This window comes from Lichenostomus cassidix, chromosome 1 (genome assembly GCF_008360975.1).
Source record: "Lichenostomus cassidix isolate B80296 chromosome 1, HeHo_3.0, whole genome shotgun sequence".
In the NCBI taxonomy this organism is placed as follows: Eukaryota; Metazoa; Chordata; class Aves; order Passeriformes; family Meliphagidae; genus Lichenostomus; species Lichenostomus cassidix.
The window spans coordinates 4,498,733-4,516,671 of NC_139479.1; the positions used below are offsets into that span (position 1 = coordinate 4,498,733).

Sequence of the window (17,939 nt, forward strand, 5' to 3'; positions counted from 1 at the left end):
GGTTGAAGTCAGCTGACCACCATGAACTGTAAAATGACATAACTTTCACAGGATGCAGACACTGCCATCAGAAATGACAGCAGACATCAATGTCAGGAGGAGAAAAGAGACCTGGACTAATTCCCAACAGAGAGGAGAATCACTAAAAAGAGATACAATTCAAAATAAATAATCAGATAGCATTCAAACTAAAATAAAAAAATTTAAAAATGGACAAATGCAGTTAATGGAATGCTTTGTTTGGCTTCTTTTGGGAGGCTTCTTTTCGCTTCCTTTGGCAGGGAAAGGAAAACTGAGACAGGATAATCCAAATGCTAGGGCTACAGGGATAAATCCCTGGAAGTGTTCAAGGCCAGATTGGATGGGGCCCTGAGCAGCCTGATGGAGTGAGCAGCATCCCTGCCCATGGCAGGGCGGGTGGAGCTGGAGGATTTTTAAGGTCCCTTCCAGCCCAAAGCATTCCATGATTCTCTAAATGCAAAATGCAAGAAGGTCAGCCTCACACGAGAGTTAATAAAGTCCATGTGGAAAACTACCTGGGAAAAGCCCTTCTAGAGCAGTGAATCCAAGCTGTGACTGACCCTCCCCTTGTCACCCAGCTCAGAGCACCGAGTGCCACGTCCAGTTGTTCCCAAAATATCCCCCTCCAGGGATGGGGATGCCACCACTGCCCTGAGCAGCCCATTCCAGTGCTTGACTGTGCTTTCAGTGAGGGAATTCTCCCTGATGTCCAACCTGCCCCTCCCCTGGCACAGCCTGAGGTCATCTGGGAGAAGAGCCTGACCCCAACCTGACTGCAGCTCATCAGGGAATTGGGGAGAGTGACAATGTCCCCCCTGCTCCTCTGCTCAGGTGGGAAAGCATCAGCTTGGCTTTTCCACATGCAGAGGAAAGAAGAGTGGATAACTGGCTGGTGTTGATGACCAGGCAAGTGTTAATTACCTGTAATTGCTGGAGGTGGCTCCCTTCCTCCAGGAGCCAAGCAGAGGTGTCTGCCAAGTCTGTGCCTCTCTGCTGCTGTCCCACATGAAAGGCAGCAGCCAAGGAGGTCATACCATCAAAGTGGAAGGTCCTGTAGGCTGCACTGAGGCTCAGTGGGTAAATCAGCAGTAAATGTGCACAGGTTTATATCAGCAGTGTCCATGGCCAGCAGTGGTCCCTGGCAGCCCTGGAGAAGGACTACTGCCATGGAGAGCAAGCTGATCACTGAAAGTTATTTGGTTTAAGTGGTTGGGTATCCATGGATACAGGCCTGAACTCAGATGCTTCTCTCTTGAATGCAAATAGACTGAGAAAGGGCAGCAGGGGTGTTGCACATGGGGAAAACATCCTAAAGAGGATCACACCACCAAAGCATTTGAACAACACCACATGAAAAAGGGAGAGGTTGTGGAGAAGGGTAACTCTCTGAGTGATGCCTACTGGGAGACCAGAGCACTTCTGGCATTTTTTGAGGCACTGTGGCTCTGTTCCCTCAACGCTAAGAGATGAATATTTCATTTCAGGACTAACTGTCCCTGCAAGTACAGCTTTTTGGACGAAAACAAGAGGCCAGCTCCCCGGCGAGATGTACCATCCTACCCAAAGGTACCACACAATCCTTGCCCTCCCCATAACCCTGCAGCAGGGCTGCCATCCTGACAAGTGCTGCTTTGCAATGTGTGACTCCTTAGACATTAATTCCCAGTCATTCTAAATCCAAGACCTGATCCAAAACTCCTGCAAGCCAATGGAAAAAGCTGTCAGTTGCCCGCGGTGACTTAAAGTTTAATTCTCAGTAGTCTTTAATACTTGAAAGCTCATTAGTGTTTGAAATGTTAATGAACATTGTGCATTCGTCAACATTTAACGCTCTTTTGTCTAGTTATATTTGTTTATTCTCCATGCTCATGGCAACAATCAAAACCTCCCTGTAATGCTGTGTTCTAATTGAAAGTAGTGCTGCTGCCTGTTTCCCCCTAATGGATTATTTTTTAATTTAAAAAGTAATTTATGGAGATGTTTCACCTAGGGAAACAAAGAGAAAATGCGACATTGGATTGTCTCCAAAATGATTCATTGTCCCTGTGAAAATGAGTTAGTGTATTTGCTAGAGAAAACAGTAATGCTGGAAGAAAAATGCCTCCTGGGCAAGCACAAGTACAAATCCACAGTGATGAATGAGGCTGAAGCCATGAAGAGCAGAGGGTCTTTGCTCCCAGAACCAGCAGTCTTTGCCCACAAGAATTATTAAAAGCTGCCAGATTATGGCTGCCCAGCTCAGACCTTGACAAAACACCAGCTCACACTCGTGCAAATCATGGTTTAACTGTGGGCATCTCCTTGCACTCACCACAGCTGGCTCAGCCACCCTGAACCCTCCTGGTCCTGTCCTGAGTGATGCAGGTCCGTGACACAGCCATGGCTCTGTGCACATTTGTCTTCAGAGCCTTGCAGAGCAACGAGTTGTAAATTCTGCCATTTATTCTCACAAAAGTGACCTCCAAGTGAAGCAGAGACTGTGGCACTTCTATTTGTTTTAATTAACTTTTGCCCAGGAGGTTTGTGCTCCTGACAGTAACACATGATTTCGCAGAACACATCAGTTCTCAGCCAGACCTTTTCCCCTGATGAGTATATATGTCAGATTAAACTCTGATGGACTGCTGCATTAGGATCTTGAATTAGGATTAAGGGCTATGAAGAGTTGCTCTGACCCACTGCAGAGCAAACTGGTAGTTTGTATTTCTGCATTATCCCTAGGCCATGGGAGTCTGGGGTTTTGGAGATTTGTGAAATTTGTCATCAGTTGCCAGGTGCTGGATTTGTCCAGTGTCAGTGCGGCTGAAAGAAGCTGTCACTACAATACCAAACCTGTACTGCTAATCCACAGTTTTCTTGCAGAAAGTCAAACTAAATGTACCTTGTACATGCAAATGCAAATGCTAAACTCCCTGCCTTCTGAAGGAGGAAGATTAATCTTCGGTGTTATTCTTCCTTGGATTAAATATCAAACAATTTGATGGCTCAGAAATTATCATTCACCTGCTCAGGACAGTAAACTCAAACTAGAGACAGCCATGGTAAATGGGTCAATTGAAGTCACAAGGATTTTGAGTCCAAAAACCACTGATAAATAGAGCCCTGAAAAGATGAATCTGTAGAGTCCTGATATCCCCATGTCTTTTAACCCTCCACATTCCATTTTTTTTAATTTTGTGTACAACCATAGCTGGTGAATGAGCTTGATTTTGTTTTAAGCTTTCGAGCTTAATGATAAAAAATCATTTGAATCTTGCAGGCTGACAACCAATTTGAAACTGTGGGCACTCTTGAAAAAACACTCCAAACGAGAGCATAAATCATCTGAAAATAAACATATCATACCCACCAGCTAATTTAGCACTGCGAGCAGAGACACTTCACACCACCCCTCCCTAACTGGCAGTGCCACTGATGCTCTGCAGGCAGCAGAACCAGAGCAGCCAGGGATGGGTCTGTGCCCTGTGCCTTTGGTTCCCCACGCTGGATTTAGCCTGGCTCTGTCCCTAACCCCTCCAGTCTCCCTTTTCTCCCCATCCCTGCAATCCCAGCCCCACCAGGATCTGCCCTGATGAGCAGATGGTGGGAAGGGTGAGGAGGGTTGGGTGGCCACAGGGAGAGACCACTGGCTCTCTCCTTGGGAAGTGTGGCTAAACCCCTCATGAAACCCCCTGGGAGTCCCAGGGATGTGCCAATAGCAAGTGCCATGCCAAAGCCACCCTTGCTGACACCTCCTGCCTTTCTGTCTGCAGTACATGCTGTCCCAGGAGACCATCGAGGCCCTGAGGAAACCAACCTTTGATGTCTGGCTGTGGGAGCCCAACGAGGTGAGGATTAGCACAGTTGGCACCTTCTGAGAGCCAGCGAGGCCAGAAGAGCCCTTTGAGACAATCTGCAGGGTTTTTCCCCTTTTCCTGCCCCTTACTCTCTCTACATTTTCTTTTATTTCCACACCACACCAGAATGCAGTACTTCTTCCTAGCAGATGCCAGGTGGATTATGCTGCTTACCATATCCTGGCTCCTCTTTATTTGCTCTTTAATCTCTTCCCAGTCAAGTCCCTCGACTGGTGCACTGTCATTACTGCCACGAGTTCTCTCATCCCACTTTATCCGAGCAAATCAATCCCCAGAGAAGTGTGTGCTTAAGCACATCATCAATAACTCCACTCAGATCAATAAAGCAGCAGGCAGAGGTGCATGCATTGATTCACAACCTTTCAGTAGAGGGTTTTTTCTGCAGTTTGTCCTGGAGAGTTTGCAAGGCTGCATTCACAGCCAATTAGGATCTTCTTATTTCTTCATTTTCTTCTTTTTCTTGCTGCTGTTGGTGTTGTTCATGGTTCATCAATTGTAGTGAAGAAGTTTCTGGAAGGTCCATGTGTAAACCACTTTAGAAACGTGAAGGAGAAGGATGTTGAGAATGGACAGCTTATAATATAATGTAAAACCAGATTTAGCAAATACTAGCAAATCTCACTTAAGAAAAATGTAAGAGAGGACAGGACTAAATTAGAGATTTAGTGCTGCTTTTTCCCAAGGGAAAAGCTCAGGTATTTCTAGCAATCACCTTAATTACCTCCTCAATCAGAAGTTGTGCATGCAGAGTCATTGTGGCTCAGCATGACGAGGGAAAACACCCCACACCACATCCACAGAACAGCATACTCCCCTAAGGATATTTCTGTGTTTGCTAGAACAACAGAAGGGTGACTTTAGGTCCATCTCCTATTTGCTGAGGCTGGCAGAGCTCCCCTTGTGTGGTCAGAGGTGCTCTCCTCTCCCTGCTCCCTCTCCAACCTCTTCTCCCTGTACCATGGCCATAAATTCCTGCCAGGTCTTTGCAGCAGGAGGGAATTACACTCTGACAGGTGGGTCATAACACTGCTGGCTCATTGCTGTTCTGACTATTAAGGAAAAATGTGGAGAAACAAAACCCCATCATCCACGGATTCCTGTGGGCTGGAGGGACAGAACTTCAGCACAGGAACTCCTTCAGAGGACTAGGAAACACTTTAGGGTGGCATAAACAAGGCAAACAGGAGGATGTGGAGATTAAACTTGCCCTGCAAGGAGGAGTCTGCTCAGAAATGAGATTCCACACAAGCTGTGGAGAGCTGAGCACCATATGGGTTTATCTCACCCTCTTCAGCTCTGCTCGATGTTTACAGAGAATATTTCAGTTCTGTCAGAGCTTGTTTAGCAGTGAGTGTTTGCCCACGTGCTCCGTGTGGGACAGGCAGGTCATCAAGCACAGTCTGTAAGCACATGAATAATGTGCTCTGCAGCATCTCAGTAAACAGAGCTTTGCAGCAAGCCTGGGTCCTCTTTCTCAAATGCCCTCTCACTTTTCAAGCTTTACAAGAGTCCCATATTCAAGCTTTTGCTGCTGATCAAGAAAGCTAAACATGAAAACTGAGATTCTCCTGTGTTCAGAGGTAGGAGTTTTGGGATTCAGAGTCACCTCGTCACTCATCCAAAGCTCTCTTGGCAACAGCTGCATTTTTAAGGGTAATTCAACACTTCTGGGTAAAGTTTATTGTCTTGGAAAGTATTTTATTAGACTATTGCAAAACATATATTCTACCAAGACAAGGGGATCTTCAGCAAAATGCTGTCCATGTGATCTGAGCAGAATTCAGCTCATGGCATTGTCCCTCAGGTCCTGCAGGGAAGTCTTTTCCTGCTTGGATGACTCAAAATCAGCCCTGTTGTTACTCCACGAATGATGCTTATTCCCTGGATAAATATAAAGTTTCATTAGATTAAATAATTTTTTCTGGTGAGTTTCTGAGAGCCTAAATAACAGAAGACTGACTAGAAATGTCTCCAATGCTGTATTTCTGACATTATACTCATCATGTTGAAACCCCTGGATCACTTTACAGTCTAAGAACTGCATTTTCCAACACAATGGAAATGAACACAATTTCCAGCACATTCCATCCCCTTCAGATTTGTCCTTCAGAAATGGGAATGCAGATCCCTGAACTCCTGAACTCCAGGAAACCTGTTCATTTGTGAGTGGTGGAAGCTGAGATTATCAATAGATAACCCTGTTCATTTCTGAGTGGTGGAAGCTAAGATCCCAAACATCTGAGATTATCAATATCTTTTGTTTCCAACTCTTTCAAATCCCAATGATTAAATGTGAGGGGTGGTGCTAAATTACCTGCAACCCCCTTCCTACTTCAGAGCAGGTGTTGTCTCAGAAGAGCTGCCTGCCCTTGCATTTTTGGGACTCATAGTTACAGTGTCCATGAGATGATCACAAAACTACTGCAGTTTGGTGGGGCTGTAATGGGAAATCTTTTAAACTAGATACCTGAGCTTAGTGGAGGGAGGAACTCACAAGAAGTCATACAGAAAGAAGGTATTGACACATGCCTGAAATAAATGTTTCTTTAGGGATCTCTTGTCGCTGTTGAGCAGCTAGCAGAGTAATGAATGCATTGGTTCTCAGTGGCAAGAAGGAATGACCTTTATTGTTTTGATTTCATCACATATATAGAGTTCTCAAAAGTCACCCAGATTGGTCAGTCAGAAGCCTTCCCCCAGGCCTGATTGGCCAGGCCTGTACTGCCCAAGTTCTGGGACACTGTTCCAAAACATCCAAACTTTATCTTTATTTACAAAACACAAGAAAACTTCTCATGGGAAAAACTGTGCTAGCCACAATCTCTTATTTTCTGCTGTCATTTTCTATCCACCTAGAGCCTGATCCATTTCTGTAGAGCCAGGGAAATCTCCCACTGATTTCACTGAGCATTAGAACACATCCCAGCTGAATTAGAAAAATGGCAATCCCTTTTTTTTGTGTGAGCAGGAATTGCTGTGATACACAATTACTGAAGAGTGCTGGTGTGATATTCAAAGCCCTGCACAAAACCTGTGCCGTCAGCAGTGTGTCTGCTTCAAAAAAGCTTTCAGACCCTCTCTGCCTCTCCTCTTGCACTGCCTTTAATCATGCAATCTCTGAACATCTTTCTTTCATCTAAAGAGGGCTCTGCCATTATTTGATGCTCGCAAGGGGGAAATTCATGTCACAGGGTGTCCTGAAGGGATATTTACAGAGCCAGCAATAACCTGCCTGTTCCTGGCTGCAGATGCTGAGCTGTTTGGAGCACATGTACCACGACCTTGGGCTGGTGAAAGACTTCAACATCAATCCTATCACGTTAAAGAGATGGTTGGTGAGTATTTCAAGTTATGGGTGTTTGCAATTTTTCACATTCAAAAATCAACAAACAAGGCATTTAGTCATGGGATTGACACAACTTGCATGAGTAATCCCAATGAAAGCAGTCAGTCTATACAAATTCTTAAAATTTAAGTACTTCAGAAAACGTTTGCATTCTTGTGGTCACAAATGACTCCTTTTTTTTAACTGTTTTGCATTCATTTGCTGAGGTTTCTATTACTGAAAGCAGTTCATTCCTGCTGAATGCTCTTGGTACCTACTGTAACTGGAGGCAAGACAAGTGTTTTCAGATATAGCTAAAAAGTGCCAATATGTGCAATAATCATTCAATGTACTAAATCACAGGGAGTAAAAGAACAAGTCAGGAAGGAAAAGGAATTGCTGAGAAGGTAACTTTCTTTGCTTCAGTCTTTGATGTGAGAATGTTGCAGAGATGCAAAATGTGAGAAAGATGAGATCATACCAAAAGTGAGATGTCTAAGGAAGAAACACTGGAATATTTATAAAGCAATGAGTTTTCAGGTCCAAGGGAGAGGATAAGAAAGTGTTTGCTAAAAAGCTGAAGGATGTATTGGCTTTCTTAGGAAAAAAGCCCATCAGGTTCCTAGAGGACTGTAGAACAGTAAATATTTTACCCATTGTTTAAAAAGGATCCAGGGATAGCCTGAAGAATTATAACTAGTGAAAATGTGTCTGACAAATTGATTGAGTCAATAATTAAAAACATCACAGTGTGAATTCATTATACAGATGTTTCATAGGATTCCTGTATTAAAGGCTTATATCTCATTAATCTCTTCTAATTACCTGAGGAGTTTGCAGAGAATAGAGGGCACCGTTTTACACAATGGATGTAGACTTCCAAAAATTCCACAAAATCAGGAAGTGGCTGGAAAAGACAAAGAAAACATTGGGTTCATCACATGTTGAATTACAGGAGGCACATGGGGCTGTCACTGCTGCAGGAGGAAGCCAACGAGGCACAAGGCTGAGCAGAGCCTAAAATAAGGGATAAAGTGTCACCACAGAAGGCAGAAAGCTCACCTGAAACTTATTCCCAGCACTGGTGAAGCCTTTTTAGAAAAACAGTGTGACTGCATTAAAGGAGGTACCAAAAATGATCAAAAGCTGGTAAATCTCTCTCCCAAGAAGACACACAAAAAGCTTGGTGGTGTTGACCTTACAAAGCAGCTGAAGACAAGGGGTGGGATAAAACCCAATGCAAACAAGGGTAACACAGAGTAGATAGAACAGAAGATCTCCTCCTCCTGTTTCACAGCCAGAAAACATGGGAAGCAAGGTGATATGTCAACACACACCAACAGGCCACCCACACACACTGCTGCAGGCAGCTTCTCCTAGCTTGTGTCTCCAAGCAATTTGTCAGCACTAACATTTCAGACAGCCTCCCTCTGAGCAGCAAGGGCAGTTTGGTGTGTGCTTTATACAGAGGTAAGACAGGGCCAGGTTTCCTTTCTTAAACACCAGCCTGGAAGAAAGAAAGATGATTAAAAACAGCCCCAAGGGCTCTGCTTCAAAGTGTGATACTTCCCCAGGCACAGAATGGGCATCACTTTGAGCTGCAGTGGGTGAGGAAAAGCCACCTCATGCTTATCCTGGCTTTCTTGCTCCCACGTGCACTGGCTGCAGAAACCTTCCAGAAACAGGAGGAAGGAATGACTAATGCAACCCTGTCACTCCATCCCTGCAGTGCTCTGAGTCAGGGGTCCCCTGGGATGCTCTGGGCTCTGGTGCTGAGTGTATATATTACATGTATAGATTACATCCCTGCAGTTCTGTGCAGTGCCACGGGTGCCCACGTGTAGGCTGTGAGGTACTCACCACCTGTGAGCCTGGCTGACAACCATCTCACACCATTCCTTAGCCATTTGAAAATAATGGAATGCGTTTCTGAAATCCTTGCTGCAGAATAATCTGAACAGCTTTTGTGAAGAATCTCCCCCAAATTTTGAATAAGCATTGAAATGCCACAGTTCTTTTGAGCTTATCTAGAGCTTTGAGGTTTCCTAGAGGTCTAGGAAGTCTTTAATCCTAGTCCTGGGTTAAAGGGTTTGATTGAGATGGGGCATGAGGACTCATTAAGTAAATTACTATTTAGCTGGAAAAGGGAATGGGAATTCTGTCCATGTCATTAATTCAAGCTCAGTAACAGAGGCATGTGCATGAAGATTCTCTGGGGTCCAGCCTAGGGAGGAGGATTCAGAAGGGTCCAGCAGTGCTGCTGGCTCTTGGCTGCCTTGTGCAGGGCAGGAAACCAAAGGAGCATTGGAATAATGACCATGGCGTGTGCTAACCCAGCCGTGCCAGCCTGGCTGGCAGCAGGCAGGACACAGGGAAAAACAGGCTTTACCCTGGCAGGGGAATGAGGGCACAGAGCCAGCAGCTGTAAAAAGCTAAACCACACAACAATGGCTCCCATAACAGCTCAATCTCTCCCAGGCTGCCTGGCACAGGAAACCCACCCAGGTGTGCTCCAGCCTGGTGTGCTTCACATCTTGCCTCTGCCAAGCAACACATCCCAGAGTGCCACCTCTGAGCACTGGCTAATGAAATAACAGCCACATTTCAGCCTTCAGGATTTCAGAGGTGCAGCTTGCCTTCAGCAGGAGAGGGGAACAGGGAGCTCTGAGCTCTTTACACTCCCCAAAGTCACCATTTAGCCACTGCAAGGTTTGAAATGTAAATTCAGGATGAAAGCAGAGAGTCCTGGCTTCAGACTGAGCTGCAGCTGTGCTGGGATGTTTGCCCATCGCTGGCTGGTAGGAGAGGGAATTTCTGTGAGTTTTACCTGCTGAGGAATTCTTGGAACACAGAAATCTCACCCGGGAAGGCAGAAAGTGTCAGGGGCCTTGTGCTGTCACTCTGTCCCAGCAGAGAGTAATCCTGGGCTCCACAGGATTCCTTTAAGGACATGCAGTGCTTGGTAAACACTTTCCCATCTCTGACTGCCTCACTCCCTCTCTCTGCAGCTGTGTATCCACGACAATTACAGAAACAACCCTTTCCACAATTTCCGGCACTGCTTCTGCGTGACGCAGATGATGTACAGCATGATCTCGCTCTGCAGCCTCCAGGTATGACCCTCCCTGCATTTCCATCCTGAAATGAAACCTGGGCCACTTCTCTTGCAAAACAGCCCACCAGCCTCCTGGCAAGTGGTGGCCTTTGAGGAGGCTGCATGTGTTCATTCCCTGGGCACACATTTCCACCTCTGGCTGCCCACCCAGCCATCCCATTCCTGACCCCAAGCACCTGCACAGCTTCCTGAGGCTGCTGGGGAGGTAAATTCCTCTCCTGAATACCCAGAATTTGTACACTGATGGAGTGAAACATCTAGGAATGACAGCCAAACCCCTCCACAGACCATAGTCTGTGGGTGTGTTCTTCATCTGGGACACAAAATGTTCCCACAAGAGGTTTTCTCCAAATGTGTGCTTGTGTCTGTGCTTCTACCTCTAGCCTGTCATGTTGCATGCATAACAATCATTTAACCTTTATTTTGTCCAAAACTATAGGCAGCAACTCATTTCACTCTCTGGATAATCTGCGCTCATATATTCGTTTCATATCTTTACAAAACTGCTTTTATTCACTTTAAAAAAAACCTTTTCTTCTCCATGGTTAAACATATTAATTACTGGCCTAACTCTGTTTTCTTGCCTGTAGCAGTATAAAGAAAGATTTGCTTTAATATAAGTTCATGCTATTCAAAAGCTGTGGGAACACAATATTTAATTTTTCTCTTTCTTTTCCTAACTTTAGTTAATGCAGAATGCAATGGTAACTGGGGCATCCTCCAGCCCTCCCTTAACTAATCAGGGTGCTCAAATGACTTGTAAGAGACTGTTCTAATGTCTCAGTGCTTTTATATGTTCTCTGCAGTAATGGCAAGTTTCAAGAAAATTGCCTCCTCTGAGCTGCTCTTATTTAATGCAACAAAGGCACATCTGAGTCATTTTTACTGGAAGGGAAGGCAGATTTCTCTTTCTTGGCTCAAGTAAATTCATCTATGGCAAAATGCTTCATTTTGCTCTGATGTGCATTTCTCTAAAAAAGTTAATACGTCTGGTTTCTTTATTTCTTTTCATTTATGGAGACAGGGGAAGTAGAAATCATACTACTACACTCATGTTTTGTATTTTACAGGAGAAATTCTCCCAGATTGACATTTTGATTCTCATGACTGCAGCAGTGTGCCACGACTTGGACCATCCAGGCTATAACAATACGTAAGTCTGTTCTCTTGCTTTCTCTTCCCTTAAAATTTTTTGGGAAAGTAATACTGGTTGGCATTTTTTGGTAGATCAGGTTTTCCTTCTCACAGCCTGAGCTGGCCACGACCTTTTCCCAAGGCTCTGCTGTTCACTCACACATGGGCCAAGGCAGAGCTCAGGTCTGGGTTGGGGTTTGCCAGCTCTCCTTGGTTCTGTAAGGAAAATGGGATTTTTCAGATTTCTATTCCAGCGCTGCTCCCCCACAACTCCTGAGAAAACAAGGTAAAATTCTTTACAGCTGGTAACAGAGCAATAAATTATCATAATGGAATAATTACACTAAAATGCAAGGAGGGATTTAGTTTACACATTATTTCATAATTATAAATCATAAAGTGCCTATTATTTTATTTATTACCATGTGAGGAAATTATTGCTGTTGACCCACAGACACTTCTGTGTGCAAGTGAAAAAGGGAGAATCTAATTTATTTGTAACCATTCATTAAATAAGGGCAGAACCCAGCTCAGACTGGGATCAGTGAGAATCTCTGCCTTTGCCATTAGTGGGGGTTGAATTAAACCCAAACAGATGTTTTGATCACTGGTTTTGATCTAGCCATTTTAAGCTACAGAGATGTGGTAAAATTTAAAGAAGGGGAGAAAAACCTTTTAGGGGAATATTTATCCACTGAGAGGAGAATCAGTGCCTGAGATTATATTCAGTAAATACCTATTTTCTCTGAAAACCTGATTTCCCACCAACAACCCAAAAAACCAAAGCCGCAGCTAACTGCATAAGCACTGAAAAGACCATAACTAAGATCAAGCAGCAGGTTTGGAGCAGCTGGCGGGTGTCTGCAGGAGGGTTTGGCTCACGGCTCTCCCGCCCTCAGCTACCAGATCAACGCGCGGACGGAGCTGGCTGTGCGCTACAACGACATCTCCCCGCTGGAGAACCACCACTGCGCCGTGGCTTTCCAGATCTTCTCCCAGCCCGAGTTCAACATCTTCTCCAACGTCGACCAGGAGCAGTTCAAGCAGATAAGACAGGTGGGAGTGTGTGGTTAGCACAGGTCTTTCCCATGAGAACTTCTTCTGTGTTTTATAAACGAAGGTAAAGTTTGGATGTTGTTAGAACAGTGTCTCGAGATTTGGACAGTTCAGGCCTGGCCAATCAGGCCTAGGGGGAGGTTTCTGACTGACCAATCTGGGTGACCTCTGAAAAGTCTATATAAGCTGAAATCAAAACAATAAAGTTTCCTTTTTCTATGCCACGCTGAGAATCCAGGGATTTCTTCTCTGCTAGCGGCTCAACAGCAACAGGAGTGCTGTTCCTGTACACGATGGTACAAACACACGCAGACTTCCCTGCTCCACAATGAAGAGTGACTCACTTTCCCTCGAGGGTTGGGCTAAAAAATCCCCTTGTGCTGGAAGGATCCGAGAGGGATTCTTGGAAAATTTCCCCAGCAGCACTCCCTGGAATGCGTTGCTGAGGAATAATGAGTACATCCTGGCTGTTAAAGGCTGGGACATTTTGATGGTAGATATTTGTGTTGTTGAAGGAGCCAATTAGCTCTGGCTGGGGAAGGATTAAGCTCTCACGGCAGAAGTTTATGCTTTAAGGGAGCACTGTATTAATTTTAAGAGGGGCTTCAAAAAGGGAAAAGATTTACAACAGGAGAGGACTTGTGGAACTGCTGGAAAAGGCTCTGGTGCACTGGGAGTCATCACAGTTATCTCTGAGGCACTGAACAATGTTAAAATTCCCATGAGAGGTCTGAGGGCCAAAATTCAGTCTTAATTTCCACATTACACCTTCCTTACACACCAGATGAAGAGCAGACCAGTATAAGGGCTGGTTGGAGATCCTGATTCTGCCAGCATGTGGGAAACTGGCATGGGACCACAACGGATTGTTCTGTATGAAAACCCACAACTTTAACTATGCAATTTCCTATCATAAACTCTTTAGAGCAGGAGGACACAGAGCTCCTTGGCCACACCCAAGTGTTTCAAAGCCCTTAATCCAAAGAGGATGGGCACAGCTGACTTCCATATCATGATTTTTGTCTCTTCTCAGGGCCACTGAGAGTCAGCAGCAAAACCCACAGTGCCTTTCCAAGGAGATGAAAGTGGATCTTGGCCGCTAGAGTGTGGCTTTTAACATCCTGTTGTACAGTTTGCTTTTCTACAATTAGTCAATCAGAAAGGAAAAACCTCAGTGTCTCTGCAATATCACATAATACCACGATCTTCATGTACCACAAACTCTTTATAACCTTCTTCCAGTTTCCTGGCAGTTTCAAGTCAGAAACTTCCCTTTCCAGCATGAACAATTCAGTGCATGAACAATGCAGTGGCTCTTCAATAGCAGACTTTGTAAAGAATGTCAAGCTAACATGTGAACATGTTTTCTTTTCTAGGGGATAATTACATTAATCCTGGCTACAGACATGGCGAGACATGCAGAAATACTGGACTCTTTCAAGGAAAAAATGGAAAATTTTGATTACACAAATGAAGAACACATGACCTGTGTAAGGAGGTTTTATGGATCTTTATTTTCTATGCATGAAGTGGAAGCTTGTAGATTAACTTTTGTTTGTTTAAAAACCAAGATTCAATATATATTAGCAAAAAAAGAATCCTTCCTACATTCTCTGCCCCACCAAAAATTAATTACAATTTGGAAGTGCTCTCTATTAAGTGGATTATTCCAGCTTTAGGAATCCTGGAGTCCCATTTTCTGTGGGGTAAAAGGTATCCACAAGAGTACAAACTCCAGTCTTCCCTACTTCCCTGTGCAGTTGTCTTTGACTTCCAGGGAAATCTTTTCCCAGCTGCCTCCAAGTGCTCCACAAAAAGAATGTAATGGTCACTTGTGACTGAATCTCTTCATGCAGCAGATAAGGGCAAATCCCACTGTGACATCCCAGTGCTGCAGACAGGGAAACTGAGGCAGAGAGGAGATAATGATTTACACAGAGCAACTGAGAGAGGGTGAAATGATCCACATCATTTAAGACCTCTGGTTTAATCCTGAAATTGTCCTTTCTGGTTGAAAACATTGCCTCCCACTGCATTATAAGGTTGTGGATGGGGGGAAAGGGTTGGCTTTAGGACTGCAGCATTAAAGTGTTGTCCTCTTTCAGCTGAAGATGGTGCTGATAAAATGCTGTGACATCTCCAACGAGGTCCGCCCGATGGAAGTAGCAGAGCCCTGGGTAGATTGCTTGCTGGAGGAGTATTTTATGCAGGTGAGAGTGAGGGAGAGATGCAATTGCACAATTTCACAATTTTCTGCTCTTCCTAAATCCCACCTCAGCTACAGATGCTCTGCTCTCTGACAGCTCAGTCTAATTCTAGCTCTGAACTGCCTGGTTTTGTGGAAGTTTCCCTGCCCATGGCAGGGGGTTGGAACTGGTTGATTTTTAAGGTCCTTTCCAACCCAAACCATTCTGTGATTCCATGGAAAGTTTCTAATTCAGAAAGTCAAACGAGGAAGCCAGCAACAGAACCTGCTCAGAAAGCAAATGGGTGCAACTCATTTTTTTCTTTTAATCATTAGTAAAAAAGGAGATGTAATTTCTGGTTGGATACCTGAAAATAATGACTCTCTGGGGAATGATGAGGAAATCACAGAACTATTCCTTCTCTTTCAGAGCAGCAAGAGCCATTACCAGCTTTCTGAATGCTCTGAAATATTTCACCTCACGAGTCCAGTGGGCTTGCAAGGGGAATTGGGATACATTGCAAAGTGCCTGATTGCAAAGTGCTCACTGGAGGTGAACCCTTTCACTCTGGTGTTGAGCAGAAATCACTGAACAGAATTCTCTTTATTCAAAGAGAATATTGTTGCTCTCAACAAAGCAGATCCCTTGGCCTGAGGGAAGCACATCTCTCCTCTCTGTGCTATCTTCAAACACCTCTGTGATCTGCATCTGAGGGCTGCTGATCTGCCTGGTGCATGATTCTCCTCACAGCCCTCTAGCCAAGATTAATATTGACTCTCTCTGGTTTGTTCCAGAGCGACCGGGAGAAATCCGAGGGGCTGCCGGTGGCTCCGTTCATGGACCGCGACAAAGTCACCAAACCAACAGCACAGATCGGATTCCTGAAGTTTGTCCTCATCCCCATGTTTGAAACAGTGACAAAGGTACAGTCACCCAGGCCAGAAACCAAAGAGGGGGAGAGCAGAGCTGCAGTGTTTGTCCCACCAGGTGTTTGGTTATGCAGGGAAATGGGGATGTACCTTCCACACCCCGTTTTCAGCATGTGCAATGAAATAATGCAGCAAGTTGATGAATGCAAAGGGAAATGTTGATATTCTTTCTCTTGTTCCCACCTAGCTATTCCCAGAAGTGGAGGAGGTGATGCTCCAGCCTCTGTGGGAATCCAGAGACCACTACGAGGGGTTAAAACAGATAGATGATGCTATGAAAGAGGTAAACTCTAATTATCTCCTTGATACAGTAAACATTATGATTGAATAAACCAAACATTTTAATTAAGCAGCAACTGAATTCTGAAACAGCAGGAAGGCAGAAACCCCAGGGATAACCCCTGAGGGGAGCAGATCAGCAAAAAGCTCTCTCTGGAGGGATCTGCTTTCCTTTGGGAAGGAGTTTGCCTGGGTTACACTGCAGCAAAACTGGGGCTGGGCAGTTCATGGCTCTGCAGCACCAGTGCATGAGTTTATTTTCTGGGAAGGAGCTTCCAGTCATGTGTGTGTCATCAAGTATGTGCTTGGATTTTATGAGGAATTACCCTGTCATGCAAAGCACTTAGGAGGATTAAACTCACAACCAGTGAGGCCATTTTATGGCCCATTGGGGATCTTCATTTAGAGACCATGTCTCCTTTTGACACGTAAGGCTCAGGGGAGGTGGGAATTCACTGTGACCATGTTTGCTGTCTCTCAGCATGTCTGAATTGCCTGAGGAGGCTGGTGGGGCAGAGCCCAGTGCCCAGGGCAGCAGTCAGGGTGCAGGTCCAGCTCCCTGCAGCTTGTGACAATAGCCCTGCAGCCCTTCTTTGCACACCTCTCTCAGTGCCATTTTCCCTGCTGAGACCCACAGTGAAACCTGCCCAAATGGCATCACAGAGCAGGGGTTTTCTGACATGACAAAATTCATCATGTAGGTACTATCACAGGGTACTCTCAGCCACTCCATCATTAAAATAAATTGGGAAATGCCCTGGAGCAGCAGTGGTGCTGATACTGCTTGATTCATGGGTAATGAAGGTTCTTTCACTCAATCATCCATGAGTGGAATAGGAGCTTTGCTGTAGCTCCCATCTCCTCCAAGTGCTGAGGAGGAAAAGCCCCTCAGCATTCAAGCACTGAGGCTTATTGATCAAAGAGCTCAGACTTTGAGGACTCTAAGTTTTAAAGGAGAACAAAGTCTTTTAGGCGTTTTTCAGTTTAGAGAGGAGCATTTCTCAAACGAGGGCAAAAGAACTCAAATATGACTGCCAAACTTTCTGAGTCTTATTCCTCTTTCAAGTTGAGCTGAGATTTTATTTCTGGTTAACAGAAGCTGTCAAAACAGCATTTTTATACAAACTGATGGAGCTTTAATTGCAGTGAATTGGCACAAGAGGTCTTGGAAAAATAGGAGCTGCTTGATTTCAAAAATATCCTGAAACAAGAGGATTTAATTAATAATCTGAGAGCCCAGAACAGGAGATGATGACAAAGACTGAGTTCTGTTCACTCAGGACATTCATCCAGAGCTGTTTGGATGAAACAATGCCTGTGATATTCCAAGCTGCTGCCTATTATTTCCCAGGAAATGTTGCACATGCCTTGTGGAGAGCAGAGCGTGGGACTCACAGCAGCACTGGAGAGCAGTGCTCTGAGTGTGAGTCAGGGGTATTAATCCTGCTTTGCTCCTCATTCCAGCTGCAGAAACAGAAAAGTGAAGGTTTGACGACCAGCAGTACAGAAAAGTGAGAGCAAACAGCCTTTGAACAAAAACACATGAGCCCTGAGGCTGCTCTGGTGTTGAGAAATGCTGTGTTTGCTGAGCAGACGTGGTGGCTACGTTAAAATCCAAGTGGGACCATGCAGGGAAAGGTGGAAGGGATGGATCCACAGCCTGCAGCCTCCTCATTGAGGTGCTGCTGCTGTCGGACACTGTGGGCTTCCCGGACTCTGGCATTGCCACCCAGCCTCCTGTGGATCCCTGTGCTCCCACCACAGCCTCCTGTGGATCCCTGTGCTCCGTTGTTTGTGGTTGTGTGTTGGGTTGTGTGTTGTTGGGGTTGTGTGTTGGGTTGTGTGATTCCCACAGAGCCTCCTGAGGATCCCTGTGCTCCAGCATTCCCACAGAGCCTCCTGAGGATCCCTGTGCTCCAGCATTCCCACCCATCCTCCTGTGGATCCCTGTGCTCCAGCATTCCCACCACAGCCTCCTGTGGATCCCTGTGCTCCAGCATTCCCACCACAGCCTCCTGGCAGGATTCTTGCGCTCCC

The 17,939-nt window shown here is 45.2% G+C and overlaps 1 protein-coding gene across 1 annotated transcript in view; it reads left to right on the plus strand.

The window, feature by feature from the left end:
- Window positions 1-17,636, plus strand: part of PDE9A (phosphodiesterase 9A) — a 47,875-nt gene extending 30,239 nt beyond the window's left edge. Inside the window, exons 8-18 of the mRNA XM_085044287.1 lie at window positions 1,506-1,587; window positions 3,774-3,848; window positions 7,127-7,213; window positions 10,212-10,316; window positions 11,389-11,471; window positions 12,352-12,508; window positions 13,885-13,998; window positions 14,614-14,718; window positions 15,489-15,617; window positions 15,811-15,906; window positions 17,367-17,636. Of these exons, the coding sequence (XP_084900413.1) occupies window positions 1,506-1,587; window positions 3,774-3,848; window positions 7,127-7,213; window positions 10,212-10,316; window positions 11,389-11,471; window positions 12,352-12,508; window positions 13,885-13,998; window positions 14,614-14,718; window positions 15,489-15,617; window positions 15,811-15,906; window positions 17,367-17,417 (1,084 nt within the window). The 3' untranslated portion in view covers window positions 17,418-17,636. The remainder of the gene's footprint in view (window positions 1-1,505; window positions 1,588-3,773; window positions 3,849-7,126; window positions 7,214-10,211; window positions 10,317-11,388; window positions 11,472-12,351; window positions 12,509-13,884; window positions 13,999-14,613; window positions 14,719-15,488; window positions 15,618-15,810; window positions 15,907-17,366) is intronic.
- The last annotated feature ends 303 nt before the right edge of the window (window positions 17,637-17,939 follow it).